The sequence below is a fragment of the Perognathus longimembris genome, chromosome 20 (assembly GCF_023159225.1).
Source record: "Perognathus longimembris pacificus isolate PPM17 chromosome 20, ASM2315922v1, whole genome shotgun sequence".
Classification (NCBI taxonomy): Eukaryota; Metazoa; Chordata; class Mammalia; order Rodentia; family Heteromyidae; genus Perognathus; species Perognathus longimembris.
Window position 1 is genome coordinate 23491783 of NC_063180.1, and position 26983 is coordinate 23518765.

The following is a 26983-nucleotide window of genomic DNA, read 5'->3' on the forward strand; positions in this document are numbered from 1 at the left end:
CTCTTCCGGTCACTAAAACATCTGAAGGATGTCTGCCCTCTAGAATCCAAAATGGACTTTTCCAAGTCCCATTCCAGGGAACCTAGATGGATCAGTCCATTGAATTTGGAAGGTGGGCTCCTTGCAGGCTCCCCTCCCTACCATTGAGAGTAGACCCTTCTCAGGACCCAGGGACCCACCTTGTAGGCTTATGCCAGGAATACGCGGCTGGGGCTCCGGAGATTACAAAGAGTTAGTGGGGTGGAATTTAGTTAGAGGTGATAGAAATGGACTGTTCCAGTACCCTTTGGTCCAAATTTCTCAATAGCCCCAGGGCGTTGGAATTTTGGCGTCTTGACTTAAGCCAGAGCCAGTCAACCAAAGTGTCCCTGGGGAGCCAGCCTAAAGTGGTGGGGGCACAGCCCAAGCAAATTTACCCTTTCCTTATTAAAGCCAGTGGCTGAGCTAGGAAGTATGAGGTGTCATTCTTGGCTGGGAGGCGTTGTGAATCTAATAAAGGAGTCAACATTTTGTTTATGCCAGTACTAGGGCTTGAACTCAGCGTTTCTATGCTGTCCCTAAGCTTTTTCACTTAAGGGTGGAATTCTATCACTTGAGCCACACCTGCACTTTGGCTTTTGGTGGTTAATTGGGAGAGAGTCTCAGACTTTCTTGCCCCTTGCTGGCTGGGAACCGTGATCCTCAGATCTCAGCTTCCAGAGTAGCTAGGATTACAGGTGTGAGCCGCCGCCTCCGCCGAGCTTCAACCTTGACTTTATATCTACTATAATGAAAGTTTCTCTGGACATGGTGGTTGGGGAGGAACGAAAAGGGGGACGTATATTGAAAAGTAGTTAAAATCTAAACTAGAGAATTCAGATTCTTTCACTTGCAGGATGTGTGGCCTTGGGCGAGTCGTTTAACCTCGCTGGACCCCAGTTTTAACCTCTGTTTAAAGAGATGATCTTTGCATGATATAGCTCTCCGCTCTGGGACTCAATCCGTTGGGAGAAGACAAGAAAGACTGATTCCTGGAAGGGGATTTAAGGAGTCCAGGGTGGAGGGGTGGAGGGAGGAAAAAACAAAAAAAAAAAAGGCGCTGAGGGAGGCGCTTGCGCAGTAAACATCTGATGCTCTCTGGGCCCGCCCAGCTCCTTCTCTGCAGCAGGGAATTGCAGGCGTCGCTCTACCTATCCCAGCCCAGCTGAGTGACAGTTCTCCCCCACCCCCCATCTTCTCCCTCCCTTTTCTACAGATCGTCGCCCTTCGCCCGCCCCCACAACCGCCCAATCGAGGGCGGAAGTAGGACAGGCCGGACGAATCAGCAACGTCTGTGGGGGCTATCTACTCTTCCATTGGCTCCGTTCAACTCAAATCCCACCCAGTTAGTCCCGTTCCCCCCGCCTTCCTGTATGTCCCTCCCTCCGTTCTTGGAGCGAGGGGGTGGAGATCCAATCACAGCTGGACTCTGTCTCGCGGAGGGGGCGGTCCCACGGTGCGTAATCGAACCCGGCTGCCGAACGGAAATAGCAGAACACAGTACCAATTGTAGCAGTTTGTCTTTATCTTGGGACCAATGAGTGAGTAGGAGTGGCAGCAACTCCAACCAATGGGCATCTGCAAGCCGCGGAAGGCAGAGCGGAGGGGCGGAGCTAGGGGAGGTGCCACGGCCTACCAGCCCGCCCGCTCGGCAGCCCGCCCTCCCCCCCCTCCCCCCACCCCCCCCCCGCCCCGGCCGGCTCCGCGGCGCTGCCTGGGGTCCTTTCCGCCCGGTCCCGCCTGCCAGCCCCCGCTGCGCTGCGCCCCGTCCGGCCAGGCCCGGAGCCGACACCACCGCCATCATGCCGGCCGTGTCCAAGGGCGATGGGATGCGGGGGCTCGCGGTGTTCATCTCCGACATCCGGAACTGTGAGCTCGCGGCCGGCGGGGGGGACAGCGGAGACGCGGGGGAGGTGGAGTGGAGGGATCCGCGGGTCACCGCGGGGCCCGGGGCCGGGGAGTCCTTGCGGCCTAGAGGGCGAGGGTCGCGGAGCCCCGGGAGCAGCTCTCGTGTGGGAGGAGTGCAGGGCGAGGGATGTCATGGGGTGTCTCCCCAGCCCCGGCACGGGGGCCCCCGAGCGGGGAGGGGGCACGGAGACGCCCCCGGGAATGGTGGAAAAGCGGGGGGGGGGGGAGGAAGCTAGGACAAACGACGGGGTTCACGGGATCCCTGATGTAGATAGAATGGACGGAGGTGCATGGGTGGGGGTACCCCGTGGGGTGATGGAGTGGGAGGAGGTCAGAGGGGACCCGGAGGGAGTGGAGCCCTGGAGGCCTAATGGGGAAGGACCGGAGGACCCTCAGGAGGAGGTGTCCTCGGGGGGACAGGGGCTGCCGAAGTCACCGAGGCTCCTGGTGTGTGTGGCATGGAGTGGGGGAAAGTCCAGGGGCCTAGGGAGCAGAGATGAGAAGTGCAGGAGCCACCGAGGGACCCTGGTGAGGGATAAAGGGGCTCGAGGGGGAGGGATTGCTAGGGGACATGGAGGGCACTAGGGAAAGGGATGACTTAAGGTGCCCCAGCAAGAGCCCCTGAAAGGAGAGGCCATTATTATAAAATGCAGCTCTCGTGGGAGGTGTTCAGAACTAGGGAGGTCATGGGGGTATGAGGGGTTTTTCTGAGAGATCTCTTAACCGGGGCATAAGGGAAGTCCTGTCCCAGAAGGAGGTCAGGGGTCAGGGTGCAGGACAGGCCTGGTTTTAAGCCCTTCCCTGACCACAGCAATATGGGGACCGTGATCCCCGCCAGGAAGGGTTGTCGCGACAATGGGAGAGGAGAGGGCTGGCGGCAAGTCAACTCTCAACTCCTGGGAGCGGCTGTCAGGGTTGGGAGCTGCCAAGAGCCCACGGAGGCTACAGCTGCATGGCCTTGGGGGTCAGCCAGACCTGGCTTTGCGTTTGAGTTCTGCCATTCCATAGCTGGATGACCTTGAATGTATTGCCGTGGGAAGAATTGGCACGTAGTAGGTGCTCAGCTAACAGGAGGAGCTGAAAACTGTTATGTATCAGTTGGAGGAATGATGTGGTATTTGTTAGAAGGGGTGGAGCTATTAAAGGGGGTGGTGACAAAGGGGTGGAGCTATAAGGGGTCCAGTGAAGTCAGGCAGCTGTTAAAAGTGGATGCATTTTGCCTCTGATAGCTTTCAGCAATGTGAACTTCTTTGAGACTCATCTTTGGAGTTGATGAAATCTGTTCCCCAGCCTCTTGCCTCTGGAGGTTCATTCATTCATTTCCGTGACATTCATTCTTGCATTTTCATCTGTGGTATTGGGTTTGAATGCAGGGCCTCATGTTCATAAGGCAGGTCTTTTACTTCACTTAGATCTCTAGCGTCTTTTTACACTGGTTCGTTTCAAGCTGGGGTTTTGCTCTCCAGGCTGGTCTGGAGACTCCATATGCTTTTCTACTCATCCCTGCACTCAGCCAGTGGGTGAGATGGTCTCAAGAACTGCTTTGTCCTGGGATTGGCCTTGAACCTTGATCTGCCCAATCTCCACTTTCCAACTAGCTAGCCTGAGCCAGCACACTTGGTGACAGATACTTGTAACCACAGTGTACCTGGTGCTGAGCGTAAGCACTGGGTTACAGCTATGCATAAGAATCTGTGTGATAGAGAACCCGCCTACATGCATAAGGCAAAAGGCCCTGGATTCCATCCCCAGCACTACAAAAAGAAAAGAAAAAAAAAAGAAGAATCCTTGTTTATGCAAACTAGAAGGAGCTGGAAAGTAACAAGGGAGGGGGGCTGAGAATGTGACTTAGTGATAAAATGCTCACCTAGCATACATGAAGCCCTGAGCTTGGATTCCTCAGTACACATAAACAGAAAAAGCCAGAAGTAGTGCTTTGCCTCATGTGGTAGAGCGTTATCCTTGAGCAAAAGAAGCTCAGGGACAGTGCTTAGGCCCTGAGTTCAAGCCCCAAAACTGGCAACAAAAACAAACAAACAAAAGAAAGTAACATGGGGAAAGGCAGTAAATGATACACTATCTCAATGACTGTGCTGGGAAGAAAAAGGAAGGAAGGAGAAGGGGGGGAGGATTGAGAGGGGGCCCAGCAGAGGCCTCCCTGTGAAGATGAATAAAACTAGGAAGAGCCTTGTCATAGGTAATCCCGGCCACTCAGGAGGTTGACATCTGAGGATTGTGGTTTGAAGCCAGCTTGGGCAGGAAACTCCATAAGAGTCTTATTCTCAACCAGGAAAAAGCCAGAAATGATAAAGTGATCAACCTTGACCAGGAAAGCTAAGGGATAGGATACCCAGGCCCTGAGTTCAGGCCCCAGTGTCAGCACACAGAAAAAGGAGAAAGCAGGGAAAATTAAAAAAAAAAAATTCCTGGTCTGGGAATATGGCCTAGTGGTAGAGTACTTGCTTCACATACATGAAGCCCTGGGTTCAATTCCTCAGCACCTCATATATAGAAAAAGCCGGAAGTGGTGCTGTGGCTCAAGTGGTAGAGTGCTAGCCTTGAGCAAAAGGAAGCCAAGGACAGTGCTCAGGCCCCAAGTTCAAGCCCCAGGACTGGCAAAAGAAAAACCCCACAAAATGAAACAAACAAACAAAAAGAATGCCTGTCTTGAACAAAAATACGAGGGAGTGAGCCTGGTGGATTTTGGAAGAACAAGGTAGATTGAGGCAGGGAATTGGCCCATTCAAAGGTCCTGAGGTTGAAGCATGCTGGGGTAAGTTCAGAAGAAAGGAGGATATCCTTATCGGCTGGTCCCTGGGCAGGGGTGTGGGGTGTGGAGACAGGAGATGGGGTGGCAAGGAGACAGAAGGCTGGGCTCCTGGGAGAGGGGCAGGGCTTTGTGGACCTTTTCCTGAGTGAATTCACAGCCGCAGGACGATTTTGAACTGTGGAGACATGTGGCCGACTGATGTTCTAAAATAATTCCTCTGCAGCTGGGCACAGTGGTGCATTCCTGTGATCTTAGAACTGCGGAGGCAGAGGCAGGAGGATCAAAAGCTCAAGGCCAGTCTGGACTATAGAATGAGACTGTTTCCAACAACAACAAAAATTTAAAAAGGAGGGAGGATACACTAAAATAATCCAGGGTGGCAGCTGAAAACCATCTCAGAAGAATGGGGGATGGGAGCGGAGGGGGGGGGCGAGAAGAGACAGCTGAGAGGTGGTTGTTTTGTTTTAAATTAGTGCCAGTAGCTGGATTTCATTTCAAGCAAGGCCTTGTGTTCTCACTGGGCTTTTTAGCTCACAGCCTGTGCTCTGCCACTTGAGCCATTCCTCCAGTCTGGCATTTTGCTGATTATTTCAGAGAGGCAATCTGTTTCACTCTTGTGCTCAGACTGGCTTTGAACCGGGATCCTCTGTTCTCAGCCTCCAGAAGAGCTAGGATTACAGGCATGAGCCATCTGCACCCCACTTTGCAATCCGTCCTCAATGAACCCATGATGATAGCTGCAGAGGAATATGTTATAGAGGATTGGGGAAGGAAAGAGAAGACAGAGGTGTCACCACAGAACCCCAGAGGGCTCAGAGGGACTCAGACCAGAGGTACTGGTAATGGTTTAGCCACAGGCCTGGGCCAGAGGGTCAGACATTGTCGGATCCCCTCAGCAAACGTGTGTTTCAGGCCTTTGGAATGCACTGGGCACACAGATGTCTTTGTGGCGCTGCCTGCAGGGGGCAGCTGTCCTCATGGACGCTGGCTCCGTGGCCATGGCATAAGGACAGTAGTGGGGCTGGGGATATGGCCTAGTGGCAAGAGTACTTGCTTCACATACATGAAGCCCTGGGTTCAATTCCCCAGCACCACATATGCAGAAAATGGCCAGAAGCGGCGCTGTGGCTCAAGTGGTAGAGTGCTAACCTTGAGCAAAGAGAAGCCAGGGCCAGTGCTCAGGCCCTGAGTCCAAGCCCCAGGACTGGCAAAAAACAAACAAACAAGGACAGTAGCAGGACATGGAAGGTCTGTGTCCTTGCACGGGTAAGTGAACAAAATGTGGTCCATTCTTGACGCAGAATATTATTCCCCTATGAAAAGGGACAAAGGATGGGTGTGGTGGTGCACGCGTGTAATCCCGGCTTTAGGAAGCTGAGGCAGAAGGAGCACAGGTTCTAGCATGGATTATCTAGTGAGACACTGCCTCAAAAACACCAAAATAACCAGGAGCCACTGGTTTGCACCTGACATCCTAGCTACTCAGGAGGCTGAGATCTGAGGATCTTGGTTCAAAGCCCGCCTAGGCAAGAAAATTCATGACTGAGATTCTTATCTCAAATTAACTACCAGAAAATTGGAAGTGGTGCTTTGTCACAAAATGGTAGAGCACCTTTCTCAGGGACAGAGCCCAGGTTCTGAGTTCAAGCCCCATAACTGACAAAAAAAAAATCACCAAAATATGGCATCTCACTATGATTTTAACTGTATCTCATTGATGGCACACAGTCGTGAATGCTGTTTATATTTATTTGACAGCTATATGTCCTTTTCCATAAAATGCTAATAGCATTTACTTATGTTTTAATGGGTGCTGGTTGGTGTTTCTGTCTTCATTGTATTCATAAATAAAGAGATGAATTGCAAAGGCATAAGGCTTTGATTTGACTCAAGTGATCAAGTTCCTACCTGGCAAGCATGAGTCCCTGAGTTTGAATCTTAGTACATTTGTCAACCATCTGTTTGGAAGGCAGAGGTAGGGAGATCATGGTCTGAGGCTGGTAGGCAAAAACATGAGATAATACCTGAAAAATAACATGGGCGGAAAAAAGACTGGGGGCTGGGCGCTGGGGACTCATGCCTGTCATCCTAGCTACTTAGGAGGTTGAGATCTGAGGATCACGGTTTGAAGCCAGCCCTGGCTGGAAAGGCCTTCAGACTCTCCAGTTAACCACCAGAAAATCAGAAGTGGTGTTGTGACTCAAGTGGTAGAGCACTAGCCTTGAGCAAAAATGCCCAGGACAGCGCCCAGGACCTGAGTTCAAGCCCCAGGACTGGCAGAAAAACAGGCTGGCTTGCAAAAAGAATATGGCTTGCATAGCATCTGCCTAGTCAATGAAGGGTGCTGCGTTCAATCCCCACCCACCACCAAAATAAACCAAATGGGAGTGAAGCACGGCCACAGACCCGCAGCGTGGATGGGCCTGACAGCAGTTTGCCAAGCACAGGAAGCCAGATGGCCAGGCCACGCAGCGCATGACTCCATGGAGTGGAATGCCCCAAGCCAGCCAGTCCTGGAGCTCAGGGCGCCTGGGGGAGGCCTCGGCCTGGGGTGGGGCGGGGACTCAGGGTGACGGCTAGAGTCCAGCCTTTCTTTTTGGGGTGTAGAAACTGCTCTGGGATTAGATAGTGGTGAGGTTGCACAATACTGAATATACAAACAATGGTGAATGGGACTCCTCATTTTACCTTAGTCTAGTTTTCAGGCAGAAAGAGATATTGGGGATTGAACTCTGCGCCTCACGCTTGCCAGGCAGGTGCTTCACCATCTGAGCAATGCCTCTAGCTCGTGTGTGTGTGTGTGTGTGTGTGTGTGTGTGTGTGTGTCTTTGTGTCTTTGCAAGTCCTGGGGCTTGGACTCAGGTCCTGGGCACTGTCCCTGAGCTCCTTTTGCTCAAGGCTAGCACTCTACCATTTGAGCCACAGTGCCACTTCTGGCTTTTTCTGTTTATATGGTACTGAGGAATGGAACCCAGGGCTTCATGAATGCATGCTAGGCAAGCACTCTACCACTAAGCCACATTCCCAGCCTCTAACTTGGTTTTGAATTGGCTGTTTTCTTTTTTTCTTCTTTCTTCCTTTCTCTCTCCCTCCTTTCTTCCCTCCCTCTCTCCCTCCCTTCCTCCCTCCCTCCCCCACTTCTTCCTTCTTTCCCTCCCTCCCTCCCTCCTTCCTTTCCTTCCTTTCTTCCTGTTAGTACTGGGTTTGAGCTCAGGGTCTCATTCTTGCCTGGTCTGTTTGCTAGGCTGGTACTCTGCCACTTGAGCCAGGCCTCCAGCCCAGCTTCATGCTGGTTTATTGGAGATGGAGTCTTGAGCACTTTTCTGGCTGACTTTGAATTGTGATCCTCTAGGTGTCAGCCTCCTGAATATCTAGAATTACAGGCATGAGCCACTGGCATTGGACCCAAGGCCAGCATTCTACCACTTTGCGCCACAGCACCACTTCAGGTTTTCTGGTGGTTCATTGGAGATGAGTCTCATGGACTTTCCTGCCCTGGCTGGCTTTGAACCTCGATCCTCAGATCTCAGCCTCCTGAGTAGCTAGGATGACAGGCATGAGCCATGACACCTGGCTTGCACTGGTTATTTTGGAGTTTGAGTCTTGCAGTCCTACTTGTATTTGCAGTGTTGCTGGGGGTGAGTGGCCCTTGCTACCATGCCCAGCCATTGTGCTTCCCTGGTAAGCTGGGCCAACAGGCATGTGTTACTGCACCCAGCTGTTGGTTGAGATGGAGTTTCCTAAGTTACATTTTGCCCTAGCTGGCCTTGAACTATGGTCTTCCATTCTCCATCTCCCAAGTAGCTAGGATTACAGGCTTGTGCTACTGCATCCAGGGTGAACTGTACAGTTTAGAAAGATAAAGGACATATGAGTTGTATCCCCATTTAAAAACAAAACAAAACAAAACAGATGTATTAGCAGCTGTCTTTCACCTGAGGGAGAAGGCTCCAGTGTTTAGAGTCAAGGTTCTGCCTGCTTGTTTCACAAGAGACTCTGGGAACTGTGTAGAAGGAATGAGCCAGGCCCAGGGCATTGGAGAAGAGCTGTGAAGACCAAGCTGTGGCTAGTGCAAAGGTCCTGAGGCTGGCCTGTGGTTAGTGCAGAGAGAACGTGGACGAGGCGTGGGGGAGACGTCTCACAGTGCTGACAGGGATGGAGCTCTCCTGTGCGGGGTGCGGTGGGGCTCAGCAAGGCCTGGAGGAGGGGCAAGTTCTGATAAGAGGGAGCTGTCTTTTATCTGACGGCCCCTGGCTAGAGCTGCCTGCTATCTCTAGACCCCAGCACTGGGGGCAGAGTCACAAATGCTCTAGGAGCATTTGCTGAAAAGGTGAAGAACCCCAAATCTAGACTCATTAATTCACTGCCGTCTCCCCTAATCCCTGAAGTTTATCCCTTCGGAGTCCCCCGCTCTGCCCTCTGCAGGTCCTGGCCCTTGGGGGAGGTCTCCAAGGATGTTTGCCGAATGAATGAATGAATGAATGAATGAGAGAACCAATGAGTGAACGAATCAGCCTTTATTGAGCACCGAGTGAATGCAAGGTCCTGTTTTGGATGATGGGGCTCTGCAGTGGGCAGAGGTTCTTGCTGTCCGGCGCGGACGGTCAGGCGACCCTCGCACGGGTGTGAGAGAAGGTGAAACGAGGGCAGGGTGCTCATGTTGGCTGCTCAGGCAGTCTGGCTGTAAAGATGGTGATGGAGCGGGGAGGAGAGGGAGCTGTGAACGAGGCATGCTGCCATCCGCGGATGGCGGCCATGCAAAGGCTCCCAGGCTGCACTGAGCTTTGAGTTCCAGAGGGATGAGGGGGTGGGGACCTGGTGCCAGCCACAGCCTTAGAGGAAGAGAACAGGGCACCCCACCACAGAGGGGCCAGGGAGCCCCAGGGCGGATGAGCTCTGACCTCTGACCTCGGCGGTGAGGGGGGAAAGGTGACCTGACTTCCTTAGGTCCTCCAGCCTAGTTCTGCACTGAAAGAACCAGATCCACAGAGGCCAGCCTCCCCCTCCCTCCTCTCCCTGCCCTCCCCCTCCCACGACCCTGCCCCTACCAGCCACATTCTGAACCTCCTCTGCACCCTCATGTCTTGGGGCCCTGTCCTGTCCCTCCATAGCCAAGCCTGGCCTCGAACTCTCTGAGATCCTCCTGCCTGTGCCTCCCAAGTAGCGGGGATTCCAAGTGTGCTCCACCATGCTCGGCTTCCTTGGACACTTCTGGGGACTTCGGAGCTGCTGGGTTTGTGCAGGAGGCCGGGAGCCCAGCCTCACACAGCAGTGGAGGGCCGCCATGAGGCAGGCCTCAGGGCAGTGCAGGCTGGGGCGGCCTCGGCCTCCTGGCTTTCCGTGCTCGTCCCTCCAGGGCAGGGGCCAGGTTTGTCCAGATGCCTTTGATGGTAATGGCCGACACAACGGATACTCCTGCATCGTGCCTCGCTCACAGCAGACCCTGGCGCCATGAGCCTTCCCTGGCCTGCAGCAAGGTGGCGGCCACCTTTCTACTCTTCAGGCCAGTTGGTGCTGCAGCCCCAGGCCATGAGTCCCCTGAGAAGATGTCTGGTGGCCTGGCCCCTCTCCCCTCCCCCCCTCCCGGCCAGCCGTGGCTTTGATGCACACACAGTGTGGGCTTCCTGACCTCTTTACTTCCCAGCCTGCACCGTGCCACCGGGCCTTTGCGTATGTTGCTCCTCTCACCCGGGAGCTGCGCTTCCGGGTCCACATCAGCCTTGTCTTCTGATCCTCAATCTCAAGAGCCGTGTGCCAGCCTCCCTTCTGTGTGCCTCTGTCATAACACCCTCCATGACCTCTGAATCCCCACCCCCCCCCCAGTTCAGGGGCTCCCCAAGAGCAGCAGAATGTGGCCCCTTTCCTAGCTCATCCAAAAATCCCTTTGTAAACTGGGCATGGTAGTAATACATACCTGTAATACCAGCTCCTAGGGAGGAGGGGATGGGAAATATCAAGGTTCAAAACCACCGCAGGCAAAAGGTTAGCTAAGACTCCATCTTGACCAACAAGTGGAGTCCAGGTAGCATATGCCTGCTGTCCCTGCTATGTAGGAAGTAGCTGTACGAAGCTCTGCAGTCTTGGGCCTCCCTGGGATAAAACAGGAGGCCTAAAACAGAAAAGGCTGGAGATGTGGCTTGCAAGCTCACGGCTCTGAGTTCAAGCCTCAGTGACACCAAATGAATGCAGGAAAGACAAGGCTCCCTGTTGAGCCCTGGACACGTTTGCATGCTTCATGTGATGGCAGGCTCATTACCTGTCGCCGGCTGGCCATGAGTGCTGGCCAGTACTTGTCAGGAGCCCAGTTAGCCATAGCAGCCTTTCCTGGGCCTGTCGCCTCCATAGCTACGCTGTCCCATCTTCTACTTGAACATAGATCTGTACTGAGCTCCGCCTTCATTCCCACTACCTGGGCCAGTGTTTTATCTCTCAGGTTTTATTTATTTATTAGTCAGTCGTAGAGCTTGAACTCAGGGCCTAGCACTGTCCCTGAGCTCTTCAGCTCAAGGCTTGAGCCACAGAGCCACTTCCAGTTTTCTGGTGGTTCATTGGAGATAAGTCTCACAGACTTTCCTGCCCAGGCTGGCTTTGAACTGCCCTCCTCAGATCTCAACCTTCTGAGTAGCTAGGATTATGGGTATAAGCCACCAGCACCTAACTTATTTTGTTTATGTATGTATGTGTGTGTATGCACATAGTATGTATGTGTGTATTGCCAATCCTGGATCTTGAACTCAGGGCCTGGGCACTGTCCCTGAGCATTTTTGCTCAAGGCTAGCACTCTATAACTTGAGTCACAGTGCCACTTCTGGCTTTTTCTGAGTAGTTTATTGGAGATAAGAATCTCATAGACTTTCCTGCCCAGGCTGGCTTCAAACTGCGATCCTCAGATCTTAGCCTCCTAAGTAGCTAGGATAACAGGCGTGAGCTACTGGCACCGGCTTATTTCTTTTTTAATGGTGAAGTACTTGTGAGAGGGTTGTGGACTAGGTGTGGACAGGTTAAAGACAAGTGAAAGAAATACATAACATGCACACACGTGTGTAAATATAGCCAGTGCTCCTATTTCTGGTTTTCCCATCTGTGAATGCAACCAGCTGCAAACCAAAAATATTTGAAACAAATCGTGTCGCCACTGCACACAGTGCATCTTCTCATGACACATTAGAACAGCGGTTTGTGCTGGGTGGCGTGAAACATGGAGCCAGGAGTTGAAGGTATGCTGGTCTGTGCAGATCCTTTTGTTGAGTGACTAGGGCCCCCTTGGATTTTTGGTATGCAGACATTTTGGGGGTCTTAGAGCCAATCCTTGTGGATTTTGAGGGCCAGTGAAAACATTCCTTTAGAATATGTACTTTTACACTTTAAAGAATGTTAACAGAGTGCTGGTCGCTCACGTCTGCCATCCTAGCTACTAAGGAAGCTGTGATCTGAAGATCTTGGTTTGAAGCCAGCCCAGTAGGAAAATCCATGCCAGTCTTTTTGTTTTTAATCATTAATTATTTATTGTCAAAGTAATGTACAGACGGGTTATAGTTTCATATGTAAGGCCATGGGTACATTTCTTGTACTATTTGTTTTCTCCTCCCTCACTCCCCCCTCCCCCTATCCCTCTCCCCCCATGAGTTGCTTTTGGGAGTTGTTTGTCTTTTTATCTGTTGTCTCTCGATTTTGATATTCCCTTTCACTTCCCTAGTTCTAATACCAGTATATACAGTATCCAGGGTACTCAGATGAGATACAGTGACAGCGTGGGGAAACCACAGGAAGGGGATTCAAGAGGATCATCAACAAAAGAAGCTACAGTTTCACACGGTCCATGCCACTCTTAACTCCAGCTAACCACCATAAAGCCAGAAGTAGATCTATGGCTCAAATGGTAGAGCTCCAGCCCTGAGTGAAAAAGCTAAAGGACAGTGGCCAGGCCCTGAGTTCAGGCTTCAGTATCAGCATGCACACAACACACACACACACACACACACACACACACAATGTAAAGACTATTAAAAGTGTATCAAATACACTCTAATAATAACACAAGAAACTTTATTTTTATGATGCTGGTGATAGAACCCAGGCCTTGTACCTACCACCAACCTATACCTTGAGCCCCCTGAAAGTGTGTGTGTGAGCGTGCGTGTGCATGCGTGTGTACATGTATGCATGTACACACTGGTACTAGGGCTTGAGCTCACATGACCACCTGAGCCATACCTCCACTCCAACTGTTTTTGCTGGGGATGGAGTCTTTCTGCCTGTGTTGGCTTCTAACCACAGTCCTCAGATTCCCATGTTCTCCATAGTTAGAGGTGTGAACAGTGATGCTTAGCTTTTTTTCCCTTTTTGAGACAGGACCTTGCTGTGTAGCCCAGGCTAGCCTTGAGCTTTCAGTCTCCCAGCCTCTGCTGCTAGAATGCCAAGATTACAGGGGTAGGCTACCACACTTGGCTCTTCTTAAAGCTTTCATGGAGATTTCAGTAAAAGCCAGCGAGGGGGCCTGGAATGTGGCTCAGTGGTAGAGTGCTTGCCTAGCATGCATGAAGTCCTGGGTTCGATTCCTCAGCACCATATAAACAGAAAAGGCCAGAAGTGGCGCTGTGACTCAAGAGGTAGAGTGCTAGCTTTGAGCAAAAAGAAGCCAGGGACAGTTCAAGCTCCGGGACTGGCAAAAAAAAAAAAAAAAAAAAAAAAGAAAGAAAGAAAGAAAGAAAAAACCAGCAAGGTCTTTAGCCTGGCACAATCACTGCTGGTTGTACATCCATCTGCACATGGCACTTTCCTGATGGTGAGGCATCGCTCTGTCAAAGACACCGTGGCCAGCAGGTGTCCACACTCAGCCCATGCCTGGGCTCGGCTCTGCCTCTGGCTGGCCACTTGGGGCTGAGCCCTCTGGGCCTCTCTCTGCTGCCTATGGCCACCCAGGCCCCAAGGGCACACAGGCAGCCCCCCCTCCCCCCTGCCACTGCCTGCCTCCCACCAGGCCAGGAGCCTGCAGGACAGCTGGGGAGCTGGTTCACCCAGATTGGGAGCTTCTGGGTCACTCTGCTTGGGCCTGGCCCAGGTGACAGGTAATTAATAAATCATAGGGATCGGATGGCCCCAGACAGCGTGTGTGTGTGATGGACTGGCTTTGTGGACTGTGCCCAGAGGCCTGGCAGTCCATCCCCCCATTCCTAAGGCCCTTTGTTCTCTTATTTTTCTTTTTCCTCTGCCAGTAATGGGGATTGACCCCTGAGCCTTGTGCTTATTACTTAGGCAAGTGTTCAACCACTCAAGCCACACCCCAAACCCTTTTTTATGTTGGGCCCAGTACTGGGGCTTAATCTCAGGATTTGGCCACTGTCCTCTAGCTTTCCACCCGAGGCTGGCACTCTACCACTTGAACCATGCCTCCACTTCCAGCTTTTTATGCTTATTTGGAAATAAGAGTCTCATGGACTTTCCTGCCCCTACTGGCTTTGACCCTCAGATCTCAGCCTCCTGAGTAGCTAGGATTATAGGCATGAGTGACTGCACTCACCTCTAACATTCCTACTGAGCTATTCTACATTTTTCTTTCGTGCATTTCAATCCTACTGTGCTTAAAGCCCATCTCGCTTTGGATCAGCCATGTTTCAGGGGCTGCTGGCCTTGTTGGACAGTGAATATGCCCAGTGGTTCTATGGGCACCGATGAAGGTGTGCATCAGGAGGGCTTCCTGTGTCTGCAGTGGGGCTTTTGGGAGCCTTCCAAGAGGCTGTGAGTGCCCAAAGGGAGAGGGCAGAGTTTCCTTAGAGGGCGATGCCAGGCGATCGCTTGTTTATTCCTTCCTTCATTCATTGAGTACATCCTAACCTCCAGGGACGGTCTGGGAGCTGAGGGATGTGGATTCCAGGATGTGGAGCTGGGCAGGTCCCCTCCCTCCAGTTCTTCTGAAGGCCCCTGGGGTGTTTCCGGAGATAAATGTGGTAGTGTGGATTGGGCTTTGAAGTGTGTGGAGCAGAATGAGGCTTTGTGGCCCAGCAGTGGGCATGGAGGGCCCCTCTCAGGAGGAGAGCTAGGGCCTGGATCCCTGAATCTGAAGGTGGAGGCTGGGCCTGAACCCCTGAGTCTGAGGGAGGAAGCTGGGGTCTGGACTTCTGCTCTGGGTCTGAAGGAAGAGGCTGGGGTCTGGGCCCCTGGGTCTGAGGAAGGAGGTTGGGGTCTGGACCCCTGGGTCTGAGGGAGGAGGCTGAGGTCTGGGCCCCTGGGTCTGAGGGAGGAGGCTAGGAACTGGCCCCCTGGGTCTCAGGGAGGAGGCTGAGTCTGGGTGAGTGGGTGTGGAGTGTGCTTGGGGTCACGCACTGAGGTAGGGCCAGGCGGGCCAGGCAGGGCTTGGTGAGGGTGAGGCCCAGGCTGGTAGGAGGAGCTGGGTGGCTGGTGGCCTGCGGCCTGTGTAGATTGACTGTGGTGGGCCAGGATGATGACCAGGACCCAAGGCTGCGAGGGGTCAGCCAGGCCGGGGGCCAGGCAGCATCCAGTCCACCTGATCGCAGAAAGACTGCTGGGGCCCCGGGACACAGACAAGCCCCAGGGAGGCATTCTGGGTGGTGTCCCCAAGGTCTCAGTGTGGCATGGGGATGGGTCCACGGGGGGCCTGGCCCAGCCTGAGCTCTTCAGCAACACTTTGCTCAGCCCTTACTGTGGCCTGCTTTGGGCCTCACTGGGCAGGCTGGGGGTTCTCGGGAGCTCTCAAGGCTGTCAGCCACCCATCCTCATGGAGTGAGGGCAGGTAGCTAAACTTGCCCTCTCCTTCCCCTTCTTTCCTTCCCCCTCCCTTCTCCTGCCCCCCACTATCTACCTTCCCCTCCTCCCCAGGTAAGAGCAAAGAGGCGGAGATCAAGAGGATCAACAAGGAACTGGCCAATATCCGCTCCAAGTTCAAAGGTAGGCTGGGGCCCAGACCCTAGGTTTGATAGTGGGAGCCGGGCTCCTGGGCCTTGTGTCCTCACTCTGCACCCCATTCCCCACCACAGGGGACAAGGCCCTGGACGGCTACAGTAAGAAAAAGTATGTGTGCAAACTGCTCTTCATCTTCCTGCTGGGCCATGACATTGACTTTGGACACATGGAGGCTGTGAACCTGCTCAGCTCCAATAAATACACGGAGAAGCAGATCGTGAGTCTTACCTGGGTGCCTGGTCTGAGGGAGGAGGCTGGGCCTGGATCCCTGGTTCTGAGGGAGGAGGTTGGGGCCTGGACTCCTAGTCTGAGGGAGGAGGCTGGAGCCTGGACTCCTGGTCTGAGGGAGGAGGCTGGGGCCTGGACTGCTGGTCTGAAGGAGGAGGTTGGGGTCTGGACTCCTGGTCTGAAGATAGGATGTTGGGTCACTTGGCCTCAAGGCTCACAGCCATCACGTTCTTCCCCTCCCAGGGTTACTTGTTCATCTCTGTGCTGGTGAACTCAAACTCAGAGCTGATCCGGCTCATCAACAACGCCATCAAGAACGACCTGGCCAGTCGCAATCCCACTTTCATGTGCCTGGCCCTGCACTGCATCGCCAACGTGGGCAGCCGGGAGATGGGCGAGGCCTTCGCCGCCGACATCCCCCGCATCCTGGTGGCTGGGTGAGTCACTGGGGAACTGGGAAGGGGGTCACTGGACCCGAGAGGACACAGGCCTGGCCACAGAGAGGACACAGGCCCAGCGTGGGGTCCTGGCTGTGCTTGAGACCTCAGCATTTGTGGTGTCTCTGTGGTCATTTCATGTTGCTGAGCAGCCTGCGTGGTCTCCACCCACATCACCAGTGGCCTGTGTTTATAATAAGTACCTCTACAAGGCCATACTTCAAAGTCAGGGTGACCTAGAAAGAACCCCCTTGGGGCTGCTACACAAAGCGACCTGGCTCATGCCCCGGCACAGATCTGAGCACGGGGCTTTTGCCCTAGTGTTACCCCCTGGGCACTCCGGGATCCTGCAGTTCATCTTTCTTGTTTTTGTTTTGCAGAACTGGGTTCTGGCACACTGAGTCTTGAACTCAGGGCCTTGTCCTTGCTAAGCAGGTGCTCTACCATTGAGCCACACCTCCAGCTCCTTTTTGTATTGATCTTGCTTTGTGCTCTAGTTGGCTTCAGCAGTTAATACTCATACTTGTGCTTTTCTTGTAGCTGGGATAACAGGCATACACCACTGTGCCCAGCCACTGGTTGAGATGGAGTCCTGTGAATGTGTGTGGGGTGTGTGTGTGTGTGTGTGTGTGTGTGTGTGTGTGTGTGTGTCCATCCTAGGGCTTGAACTCAGGGCGTAGGCACCGTCCCTGAGCTTTTTCTGCTCAAGGCTAGTGCTCTACCACTTGAGCTACAGTGCCATTTCCAGCTTCTGGTCAATTGATTGGAGATAAGAGTCTCACAGACTTTCCTGTTTGGGCTAGTTTTGAACTGCAGTCCTCCTCAGCCTTCTGAGTAGCTAGGATTACAGCTGCCCGGCTCTTGAATTTTTATGCTCAGGCTGGCTTTGAACCACCATCCCCTATCTGTGCTTCTCAAGTAGCTAGGATTGCAGGCCATCACTCCCTGTCTGAAAATCTGGGAGTTGATTATGATGTGATGTGCCCCCTCCCCCACCCAAAGCAGGGGTTAGTACCTGTGGGTCAGCCACTGCGCCCAGCGCCCCAGCAATGCTGGGCACCACGCTGGCATCCGGTGTGCTCAGTGAGCACAGAGCCAGACGGGCCACTGTGCTTTCTCCCTCCACAGACATGGAGGTTGCTAAGGTGCGGCCATTTTACAGATGAAGAAATTGAGTCCTGGCAGGCACTGGGAACAGCACCCATCCCTTTGGCCAGCTGCCCCACGAGAGGAGGGAGGTGTGTGTGGGCCAGGTTGTTCTGACGTCCACCCCGTGCCCCTGCAGGGACAGCATGGACAGCGTGAAGCAGAGTGCGGCCCTGTGCCTGCTGCGGCTCTACAAGGCCTCGCCAGACCTGGTGCCTATGGGCGAGTGGACAGCACGTGTGGTGCACCTGCTCAACGACCAGCACATGGTGAGGGGGCTGCCACCTGGGCCCCTCTCCTGACCCCCACATCAGTCCTGACATTCAGCCGTGCTTCCAGGGCCCTACTACGCATGACCTGCCCAGCTACTCAGAAACGCCCCGCTTCCGGCCTCGACAGCCTCCTGGCTGCTGGTCCCCTGTCCCTGACCTAGACCCACAGAACATCCCCGCCACTGACTATCCAGTCACTTCCACCCTTCCTTCCCCAGCCAGGGGCCCCCACCATTGGCCCACCCCATCATTCCTCGGCCCCCCAGGCCCCAGAGCTCCTCCTCCAGATACCAGGGGCACCCCAGCACCCGGGCTCTGTAGCCTCCTTACTCCACCCCTAAGCCCACCAAAATGTGCGCGCCTACTCCAGCCTGCCCTGCCTTGTTCCCTGAGCCTCTGCCCTGGCTCAGGCCAAGCCTGGGCGCTGACCTGCCCCACTCGCCCCTGCAGGGTGTGGTCACGGCCGCCGTCAGCCTCATCACCTGTCTGTGCAAGAAGAACCCGGATGACTTCAAGACTTGCATCTCGCTGGCTGTGTCTCGCCTGAGCCGGGTGTGTGTGTGAAGGGGGGGGGGGGGGTCCCAGGCTTCCTATACCCCACAACTTGTCTTTGCTTTCCCCATTCTTCCCCTGAGCAACAACCCAGCCCATGGTTCCAAATGCAGGCTCTGAGCCAGGCCCATCTGGGCTCAGCACTTACTGGCTGTGTGGCTCCGGGCAAGTGCCCTGACCTCTCGGGGCTCAGGAACTGGCCTGCTCCATGGAGATGATGCCAGGGCTGCTTCCCGGCACAGCTGCTGGGGCTCAAGAGCCAGGGTCCCAAAGCAAGAGCTGTCCTCAGATGCCTTCCCTGGCCGGGCCCAGCCTCCTTTCACTCTGCCCCATGCCTCTCACCACCTTCGCTCCTATGGGCTTCACCCCCCCAGCCCTGTGGAGAGGAGGGGGTGGGGGGCGGGGGTGGGGGTGGGGGTGCTCTATCGCTGAGGGAGCTCAGGACATTGTAGGCACCCAGAGAGGCCTTAGCTCAGCCTGTGAGCCCGGAGGGCTCCCTGGGGAAGACACTCCCCAGCTGAGACTCAGCAGTCATCAGGGTATAGGAAGAAACCAGAATTCTTGGGCCGAGACAACATAGCCATCGCTCATTGTTGTCTTATCTCCTTCATTCACCCATCTTGCTGGAGTGCTCTCCAGAGGAGAGTTGTTCTCTTTTTCCTTTTCCTTTTTTTTTTTGGTTGTTTTATTAGCTTACATTAATTAATTCAGAGAGGGGATTTCACTGTTTTATTTCCACACATGCTGACAACATGTTCCGATCAATCGCAACCACCACCCCCTCCAGAGAAGGGGTTCTCAAGGGCCCATGCCTGTACTGCTAGTTCTTTTGGAGGTGGAGATCAGGGGATTGAGATTCAGGGAAAGCCAGGGTTGGGGTGTGCGGGAGAGGAGGTTGCTCTACTCCATCTTGACCAATGGCTGGGCGTAGTTGTGCACACCTATAATCTCAGCACAAATAGGAGGATCATAGTCCAGGGTGGCTTGGATAAGACCCTACCTCAAAAATAACCAATGCAGGGGCTAGGAATATGGCTTAGTGGTAGAGTGCTCGCCTCACATACATGAAGCCCTGGGTTCGATTCCTCAGCACCACATATATAGAAAAGGCCAGAAGTGGCACTGTGGCTCAAGTGGCCGAGTACTGGCCTTGAGCAGAAAGAAGCCAAGGACAGTGCTGAGGCCCTGAGGCTGAGGCCTAGGACTGACAAAAACAAAAACAAAAACCTAAAATAAAAACAATGTAGGGCTGGGAATGTGGCTTAGTGATAAGAGTGCTTGCCTAGCATTCATGAGGCCCTGGGTTTGATTCCCTAGTACCTCATAAACAAAAAATAAGTAAAGTTAATTTAAAAAATAATAACCAATGCATAAAAGGGCTGGCAGTGCAACCCAGTAGTAGAACATCCACCTAGCAAGCGCTATGCTTGGAGTTTAACCCCCACTGTTGCCAAAAAAAAAAGGGGTGTAGGTTTCACAATTGAGTATTAATTTCCCTGAGGAAAAGTGATTTTTCCACCACTTCTCTGAACTTTCCTGCTTTTGAGCCTCTGTCAGGCCTCAGGCTGGGAGAAGGGTCTCGCCTAGCTCCTGCCCACACTGCCTTCTGGGGAAGTGGGGGAAGAGTGCCAAGGAGACAATGCCAGCTGGCCAGAGTGGCATGGCCAGGACATGCAGCCCAGGGTTAGTGAGGCGCTGGCCCGCCAGGGCTGCCACATGAAACCAGCAAAGATTTTGCCCTCCTGCCTGGCTGGCACTTGCCCAGCCAGGCATAGCCCCCTTTCCACCCTATCAGGCCCTGCTGAGGCTTATCCCAACCCCAAACCTCAGTTTCCCCTCTGTGTGGAGCCAGGCAGGAGCAGCCCCACTTATCCTCCCTCTCCCTTCTTGGTAGATTGTGTCGTCAGCCTCCACCGACCTCCAGGACTACACTTACTACTTCGTCCCTGCGCCCTGGCTCTCGGTGAAGCTGCTGCGGCTCCTCCAGTGCTACCCACCGCCGGGTAAGGGACCGGCTAGGGGCTGCTGGCCTCTGGGGTCCAGGCCCAGGTCACTCCAAACTGTGCTCAACAACTACAATACTGGTTCAAAAAAAAAAAAAAAAGGCTCACAGCAACATGTTTCTGGCAAAACCAGGAGATGTCACTGTGTCCCCTCGTCTCCATTTGGCTGGCTCCTGCCTCGTGATGACCTTTAGCTGATTCCTCTGTTCCCTGAATCCCCAGTAGATCCGGGGAGGTTTTAATGCACCACAGTCCTTCTGTGCCCGTGATCGCACGTGACACCCGGGTTAAAGCCGGTGATGGGGGTTGGCATGGGCTCTGTGATGCCACTGGGGGGCGCTGGTGGAGTCCCAGCGAGGAGGGGGCCATGGGAAGAAGCTCAGCCCGGCATGCCTTCTGCTTTCCCAGAGGATGCGGCAGTGAAGGGCCGGCTGGTGGAGTGTCTGGAGACTGTGCTCAACAAGGCCCAGGAGCCGCCCAAGTCCAAGAAGGTGCAGCACTCCAACGCCAAGAACGCCATCCTCCTGGAGACCATCAGCCTCATCATCCACTACGACAGGTGCCGCCGGCCGCCCGGGAGGCTGGGGCCTGAGATGAAGAATCTGAGGAAGGGGAGATGAAAGCTAGATCCAGGGGCTAAGGGAGGAGGCTGGGGCCTAGAGCCCTGGATCTGAGGGAGGAGGACTGGGGCCTGAACCCCTGGGTCTGAGGGAGGAGGGCTGGGGCCTGAACCCCTGGGTCTGAGGGAGGAGGGCTGGGGCCTGAACCCCTGGGTCTGAGGAAGAAGAACTACGAGCTGGACCCAGGGTTTGAAGGAGGAGACTGGGGCCTGGATTTCTGGGTCTGAGGGAGGAAGGAGAGCATGGCAGTATGGAACATGACCCCAAAAGCTGGTGTCGTGAACCTTCCTGGAGCAGGATTGCTGGGCCGAGATGTCCAGGTCCTAAGGAAGGCCTGGGCCAGGAAGGTGGGCAGGGTGGAGACGTTGAGGCCGGGATCCCTGGGGAGCAGTGTGGTGGGTCAGCTCAGGTCCATCCTCATCTCCCCATCACGCTCACCCCTGCCCGCAGCGAGCCCAACCTCCTGGTGCGGGCTTGTAACCAGCTGGGCCAGTTCCTGCAGCACCGGGAGACGAACCTGCGCTACCTGGCGCTGGAGAGCATGTGCACGCTGGCCAGCTCTGAGTTCTCCCATGAGGCGGTCAAGACTCACATTGACACCGTCATCAACGCTCTCAAGGTGGGGCTCTGCCCGCCTCTCCTCCCTGCCCAGGGTTCCCAGGGCTCAAAGGCCAGGGGGTGGCCAGCCTCGAACCCAGCCTAGACCCTGCTCTCCTCCCTCAGACTGAACGGGACGTCAGTGTGCGGCAGCGGGCAGCTGACCTCCTCTACGCCATGTGTGACCGCAGCAATGCCAAACAGATCGTGTCCGAAATGCTGCGGTACCTGGAGACGGCAGACTACGCCATCCGAGAGGAGATAGTGCGTCTGGGCCACTGGGTCTGAGGGAGGAGGGCTGGGGCCAGGTTCCCTATGTGTCCACACAGGGGCAATAGCGAGCCTATGTCCAGGTGAATGCCTGTGCTGCCTGCTCCTGTGGCACACACGAGCACATCGATGCACACCCACACGCGTGAGCATACAACACAACCTGTTGGCCCTCCCTGCCCAGGTGCTGAAGGTGGCCATTCTAGCTGAGAAGTATGCCGTGGACTACAGTTGGTATGTGGACACCATCCTCAACCTCATCCGCATTGCCGGTGACTACGTGAGTGAAGAGGTGTGGTACCGCGTGCTGCAGATCGTCACCAACCGTGATGACGTCCAGGGCTACGCTGCCAAGACGGTGTTTGAGGTCAGTACCCTGCCCCCTGATCCCAAGCAAGGCCAGTTACAGGGCCCTGGGCCTTGGTAGATTCTTACTTCCAGTGCCCAGGATAGGAGTAGCTATCTGTGTGACCTCAGGCCCATCACTTAAACCTCTGTGCCTCAGTCTCCCCACCTGTGTTACAGGTGAGGTTCTACCTGGCACGTGTCAAGTATGCCCAGAGCAGAGACCCCTGACCCTCTCCTTCCTGTCCCCCCGCCCCCTGCCTCCTTCCAGGCCCTCCAGGCCCCAGCCTGCCATGAGAACATGGTCAAGGTCGGCGGCTACATCCTCGGAGAGTTTGGGAACCTGATTGCTGGGGATCCCCGTTCCAGGTGAGAGGGTCTGAGGGAACTCCCTGGTACGCAGGGCTGGGAATGCTGGGGTCCCAAGAAATCCTCTGGGTAAGAACCCGGGTGTCAGGAATCTGGGACAGAGCCCTGGGACCTTGAGATTGCCTACTCCTCAAGCCAGCCTGTGATCCCAGAGGGCCTTGGAGGAGGGTCTCCATCCGGAGCAGCCCCTCACTCCAGCCTGCCCCCACAGCCCCCCAGTGCAGTTCTCCCTGCTGCACTCCAAGTTCCACCTGTGCAGCGTGGCCACGCGAGCCCTGCTGCTGTCCACGTACATCAAGTTCATCAATCTCTTCCCGGAGACCAAGGCCACCATCCAGGGCGTGCTACGGGCCGGCTCCCAGCTGCGCAACGCCGACGTGGAGCTGCAGCAGCGTGCAGTCGAGTACCTCACTCTCAGCTCCGTGGCCAGCACCGACGTCCTGGTCAGAGCCCTGGACCCCCAGCCACGGGAGCCTCCCTCCCCACATGACCAGAAGGGTCCCTCCCATGACCAGCCCCATCCAACCCACAGGCCACGGTGCTGGAGGAAATGCCTCCCTTTCCAGAGCGTGAGTCCTCCATCCTGGCCAAGCTGAAACGCAAGAAGGGGCCTGGGGCTGCCAGTGCCCTGGATGATGGCCGCAGGGACCCCAGTAGCAATGACATCAATGGGGGTGTGGAGCCTACCCCCAGCACCGTGGTGAGTCCTGGTGGGTCCTAAGGGCTGGGGCCTGCGGCCCGCTGCCCTGTCTCACCTTCATCCCCAACTTCTGCAGTCCACACCTTCGCCCTCCGCTGACCTCCTGGGGCTGCGGGCAGCCCCTCCCCCAGCAGCACCCCCAGCTCCCACGGCAGCCGGGAACCTCCTGGTGGACGTCTTCTCCGATGGCCCGGCTGCCCCGCCCAACCTGGGGCCCACACCTGAGGAGGCCTTCCTCAGGTACCACCCTAGAGGACCCCAATTCTCGACCTCTGCCCCCTTTTCCACTCAGCTCCTTCTACCCACCTCCCCATCCCCAGCCTGCTCCTGCCATTTTTGCCAGTCCTGCCTGCTTTCCCCCTCTGGCCACTTGAGACCACAGTCCTGGCCACACTCTTGTCCTTTCGGCCCTTTTGCCTGACCTGTTTCTCAGCCTGCTCTTCCTTCTCTCCTTCCCTCCTCCCTCTCTGTCTCTGTCTTCGGTCCTCTTGCTGCTCTCTGGAATTGGCTGCCTGCCACGCCTGTCTTCTCTGTCTGCTCTGGGATTGGATGGCCCAGCGAGCTGGAGCCGCCTGCCCCTGAGAGCCCCATGGCTTTGCTGGCTGACCCAGCTCCAACTGCTGAGTAAGGGGTGGCCTCAGGAGGTGGGGGGCAGCCTTTGGTGTCCCACACTGGGTCCTAGTCCCACTGTCAATGGCAATTATCAATCTGATAATGTTCTCCGAGGTTTCTGGGGAGTCTGGATTTCCATCCTTCCAGAGTCATCTCTAGCTCCCCTCACCTCCCTATCTCACTCCTTTCCCTTCCCTCAGCCCGGGTCCTGAGGACATTGGCCCACCCATTCCAGAAGCTGATGAACTACTGAATAAGTAAGCCCTGGGAGAGAGGGATGTGGGGAAGGAGGCAGCTAGAAGGCTCCGGGCAGGGCCAAGACAAACTCCCTGCCATTCTATGAGCTGCCATCTGTCCTCACTTAGGTTTGTGTGCAAGAACAACGGGGTCCTCTTTGAGAACCAGCTGCTGCAGATCGGAGTCAAGTCAGAGTTCCGGCAGAACCTGGGTGTGTCTCTGTGGCCCGTGGGGAAGGGGCTGGCAGATCTTGGCTGGGCTGCAGGCTGGGGATGGGGTCAGAAGACCTCAGATGCAGTCTTGTCCCCCCCCCACCCCCAGGCCGTATGTATCTCTTCTATGGCAACAAGACCTCTGTGCAGTTCCAGAACTTCTCACCCACTGTCGTCCACCCAGGAGACCTCCAGACTCATATCCTCTCAGACTTGGCCCTGCCCCCAGCTTCGGCCCCATCCCAGCCCTGCTGGCCACTGGGAAGCTGAGGGAAACCCCCAGGTTCAGAGCTCCATTGTGCCCATGTTCCTGTGAGTGTGGGCACATGGCTACGTAGGCCTAGCAGCCCTATCCTCTACACCACTGTGCCAGCACCTTCTGTACTTGAGAGCTGCACTGGGTCTACATGCTGGCCAGGGCCTGCTCCTGCCTGTGGGTTCTGGCTGTCACTTAGCCTAACCCTCTGTGAAGCGTAGACCCTCCCGTTCTTCACACAGGCTGGTATGATGTCCCTGAAAGGGTGACTGACAGTGTCAGCCCTCTATTCCTTCCACATCTGTGAAGTGAGGGTTTTTTTTTTTTCTGGCCAGTCCTGGGCCTTGGACTCAGGGCCTGAGCACTGTCCCTGGCTTCTTTTTGCTTAAGGCTAGCACTCTGCCACTTGAGCCACAGCGCCACTTCTGGCCGTTTTCTGTATATGTGGTGCTGGGGAATCGAACCCAGGTCCTCATGTATACAAGGCAAGCACTCTTGCCACTAGGCCATATCCCCAGCCCGTGAGGGGGGTTTTATAGGGGTTTCATTCTTTGTTTCATCCACACATCCATCACTTTGGGGTGGGGGAGTGTTTCTGTGCCAAGCCTGCCTAGGGCAGTGCCAGGAGAGGAGGTGCCCAGATCTAGTCCTTGTCCATGGGTTGTTTGGTTTTGATTGCGTCAGGTCTTGACATGGTACTGAAGCTGGCTTAGAACACTCCATCCTTCTGCCTCCTCCTCACCGGGCCTGGGATCACATACATGCTCCCATGGCTGTGGACATGAAGGCAGGGATGGATGCAGAGGTGACCATACTAACTGGCCTAGTTGCTGTGTACTCAACATGTACCACAGAAAGCTCTTATGCTAGATTACTTCATGGATGCCTGAGAACATTTGACACTTTGGAGACAAGGCTGAACAGTTATGTAGCTTGCCAGGTCACCCACCTCAGACCCCACTGTGGAAGGCGGGAGTATGCACGTACCTGGGTGGGCCCAAGGTCTCCCATTGGAGGAGGGTCTCCTGAGCTCTGGGGCTGCCAGGAAACCAAGAGTTAGTTCATGGCCAAGAGCGCCTGGCTTCCTTGACCACTGCCGTACAGCTGGCTGTGCAGACCAAGCGGGTGGCCGCGCAGGTGGATGGCGGGGCCCAGGTGCAGCAGGTGCTCAACATCGAGTGCCTGCGGGACTTCCTGATGCCCCCCCTGCTCTCCGTGCGCTTCCGGTGAGTTGGAGTGGGGCACAGTGAGGTGGGTGGGGCTTCTGGCAGAAGGGCGGGCCTGATGGAGCTGTCCTCCCCACCAGGTATGGGGGAGCAACCCAGTCCCTCACCCTGAAACTCCCGGTGACCATCAACAAGTTCTTCCAGCCCACTGAGATGGCCGCCCAGGACTTCTTCCAGCGCTGGAAGCAGCTGAGCCTGTGAGGGGGCGGGGCTGCGGGGCGGGGGAGGAGCCATGCCGGCAGCGGCGGGGCTAAGTGGCCCTGACCTGAGCATTCCCCGCCCCCAGCCCCCTTCAAGAGGCGCAGAAAATCTTCAAAGCCAACCACCCCATGGATGCCGAAGTGACGAAGGCCAAGGTGAGAGGCACGTGTATAGGGTGATGGCCTCTTAACTGAGCCCGTGTTCCACCCTCTAAAGCAGGGCCAGGGTTTGGGGGACGCCATGTCGGGGACCTATAGAACTCTGGCATTCGTTGATGCTCTTCCCTGCCACTAGCTTCTGGGGTTTGGCTCTGCCCTCCTGGACAATGTGGATCCCAACCCTGAGAACTTTGTGGGGGCTGGAATCATCCAGACTAAAGCCCTCCAGGTGGGCTGTCTGCTCCGGCTAGAGCCGAACGCCCAGGCTCAGGTGAGTGTGGACTGCCTTGTCCTCAGCAGCCGCCCTCCCTCCCCCTCATCCTTCCCACCTTTTCTTTCTGTTCTTTACTTCTGGTCTTGCATCACCTTTCTGACTCCATCCACCTCGCCCTCCCCCCCACCCCAATGTGGCAGCCCTGCCCCTCTAAGTCCCCACACAATGCCCCTCCCCAGATGTACCGGCTGACCCTGCGCACCAGCAAGGAGCCCGTCTCCCGCCATCTTTGTGAGCTACTGGCCCAGCAGTTCTGAGCCCTGGATCTACCCTGGAGATGTGGCCAGCACCAGGCAGCCCCTAGGACTGAGGCAGCTTTGGTGGATGGGGCAGCAAAGGGACCTCCACTGGTGACAGGGAAGACCCCAGGGTGGGGGGGATGCCTGGGACCTTCCTCCAGCCTTTTGTATTTTTATTTTTGTTCATCTGCTGCTGTTTACATTCTGGGGGGTTAGGGGGAGCCCCCTGCCTCCCATTCCCCCCCCCAAGCACAGAGGGGAGAGGGGCCAGGGAAGTGGGTACCACCTCCTCTCCCCCACCCTATTGTAGCCCCTCCTACCCCCTCCTCGTCCAGGGGCCGTGTATTATTGTGAGCGAATAAACAGAGATGCTACTAGCTCCAGCTCTGTGTCAGTCACCCACCCAAGTCATG

General features: G+C 55.3%; 1 protein-coding gene across 1 annotated transcript; it reads left to right on the plus strand.

Annotated features, from left to right (window-relative positions):
* The first annotated feature begins 1688 nt into the window (after positions 1–1688).
* Positions 1689–26947, plus strand: Ap2a1 (adaptor related protein complex 2 subunit alpha 1). Its single transcript, XM_048329481.1, has 23 exons — positions 1689–1887; positions 15533–15601; positions 15691–15833; positions 16088–16281; positions 17567–17696; positions 18150–18251; positions 20146–20254; positions 20663–20813; positions 21325–21493; positions 21598–21735; positions 21926–22108; positions 22358–22455; positions 22667–22898; positions 22988–23155; positions 23232–23395; positions 23968–24024; positions 24133–24215; positions 24326–24415; positions 25575–25698; positions 25779–25895; positions 25985–26054; positions 26194–26328; positions 26511–26947. The coding sequence occupies exons 1-23, from the start codon at positions 1821–1823 to the stop codon at positions 26586–26588; spliced, it is 2871 nt and encodes a 956-aa protein (XP_048185438.1). The 5' UTR covers positions 1689–1820; the 3' UTR covers positions 26589–26947.
* The last annotated feature ends 36 nt before the right edge of the window (positions 26948–26983 follow it).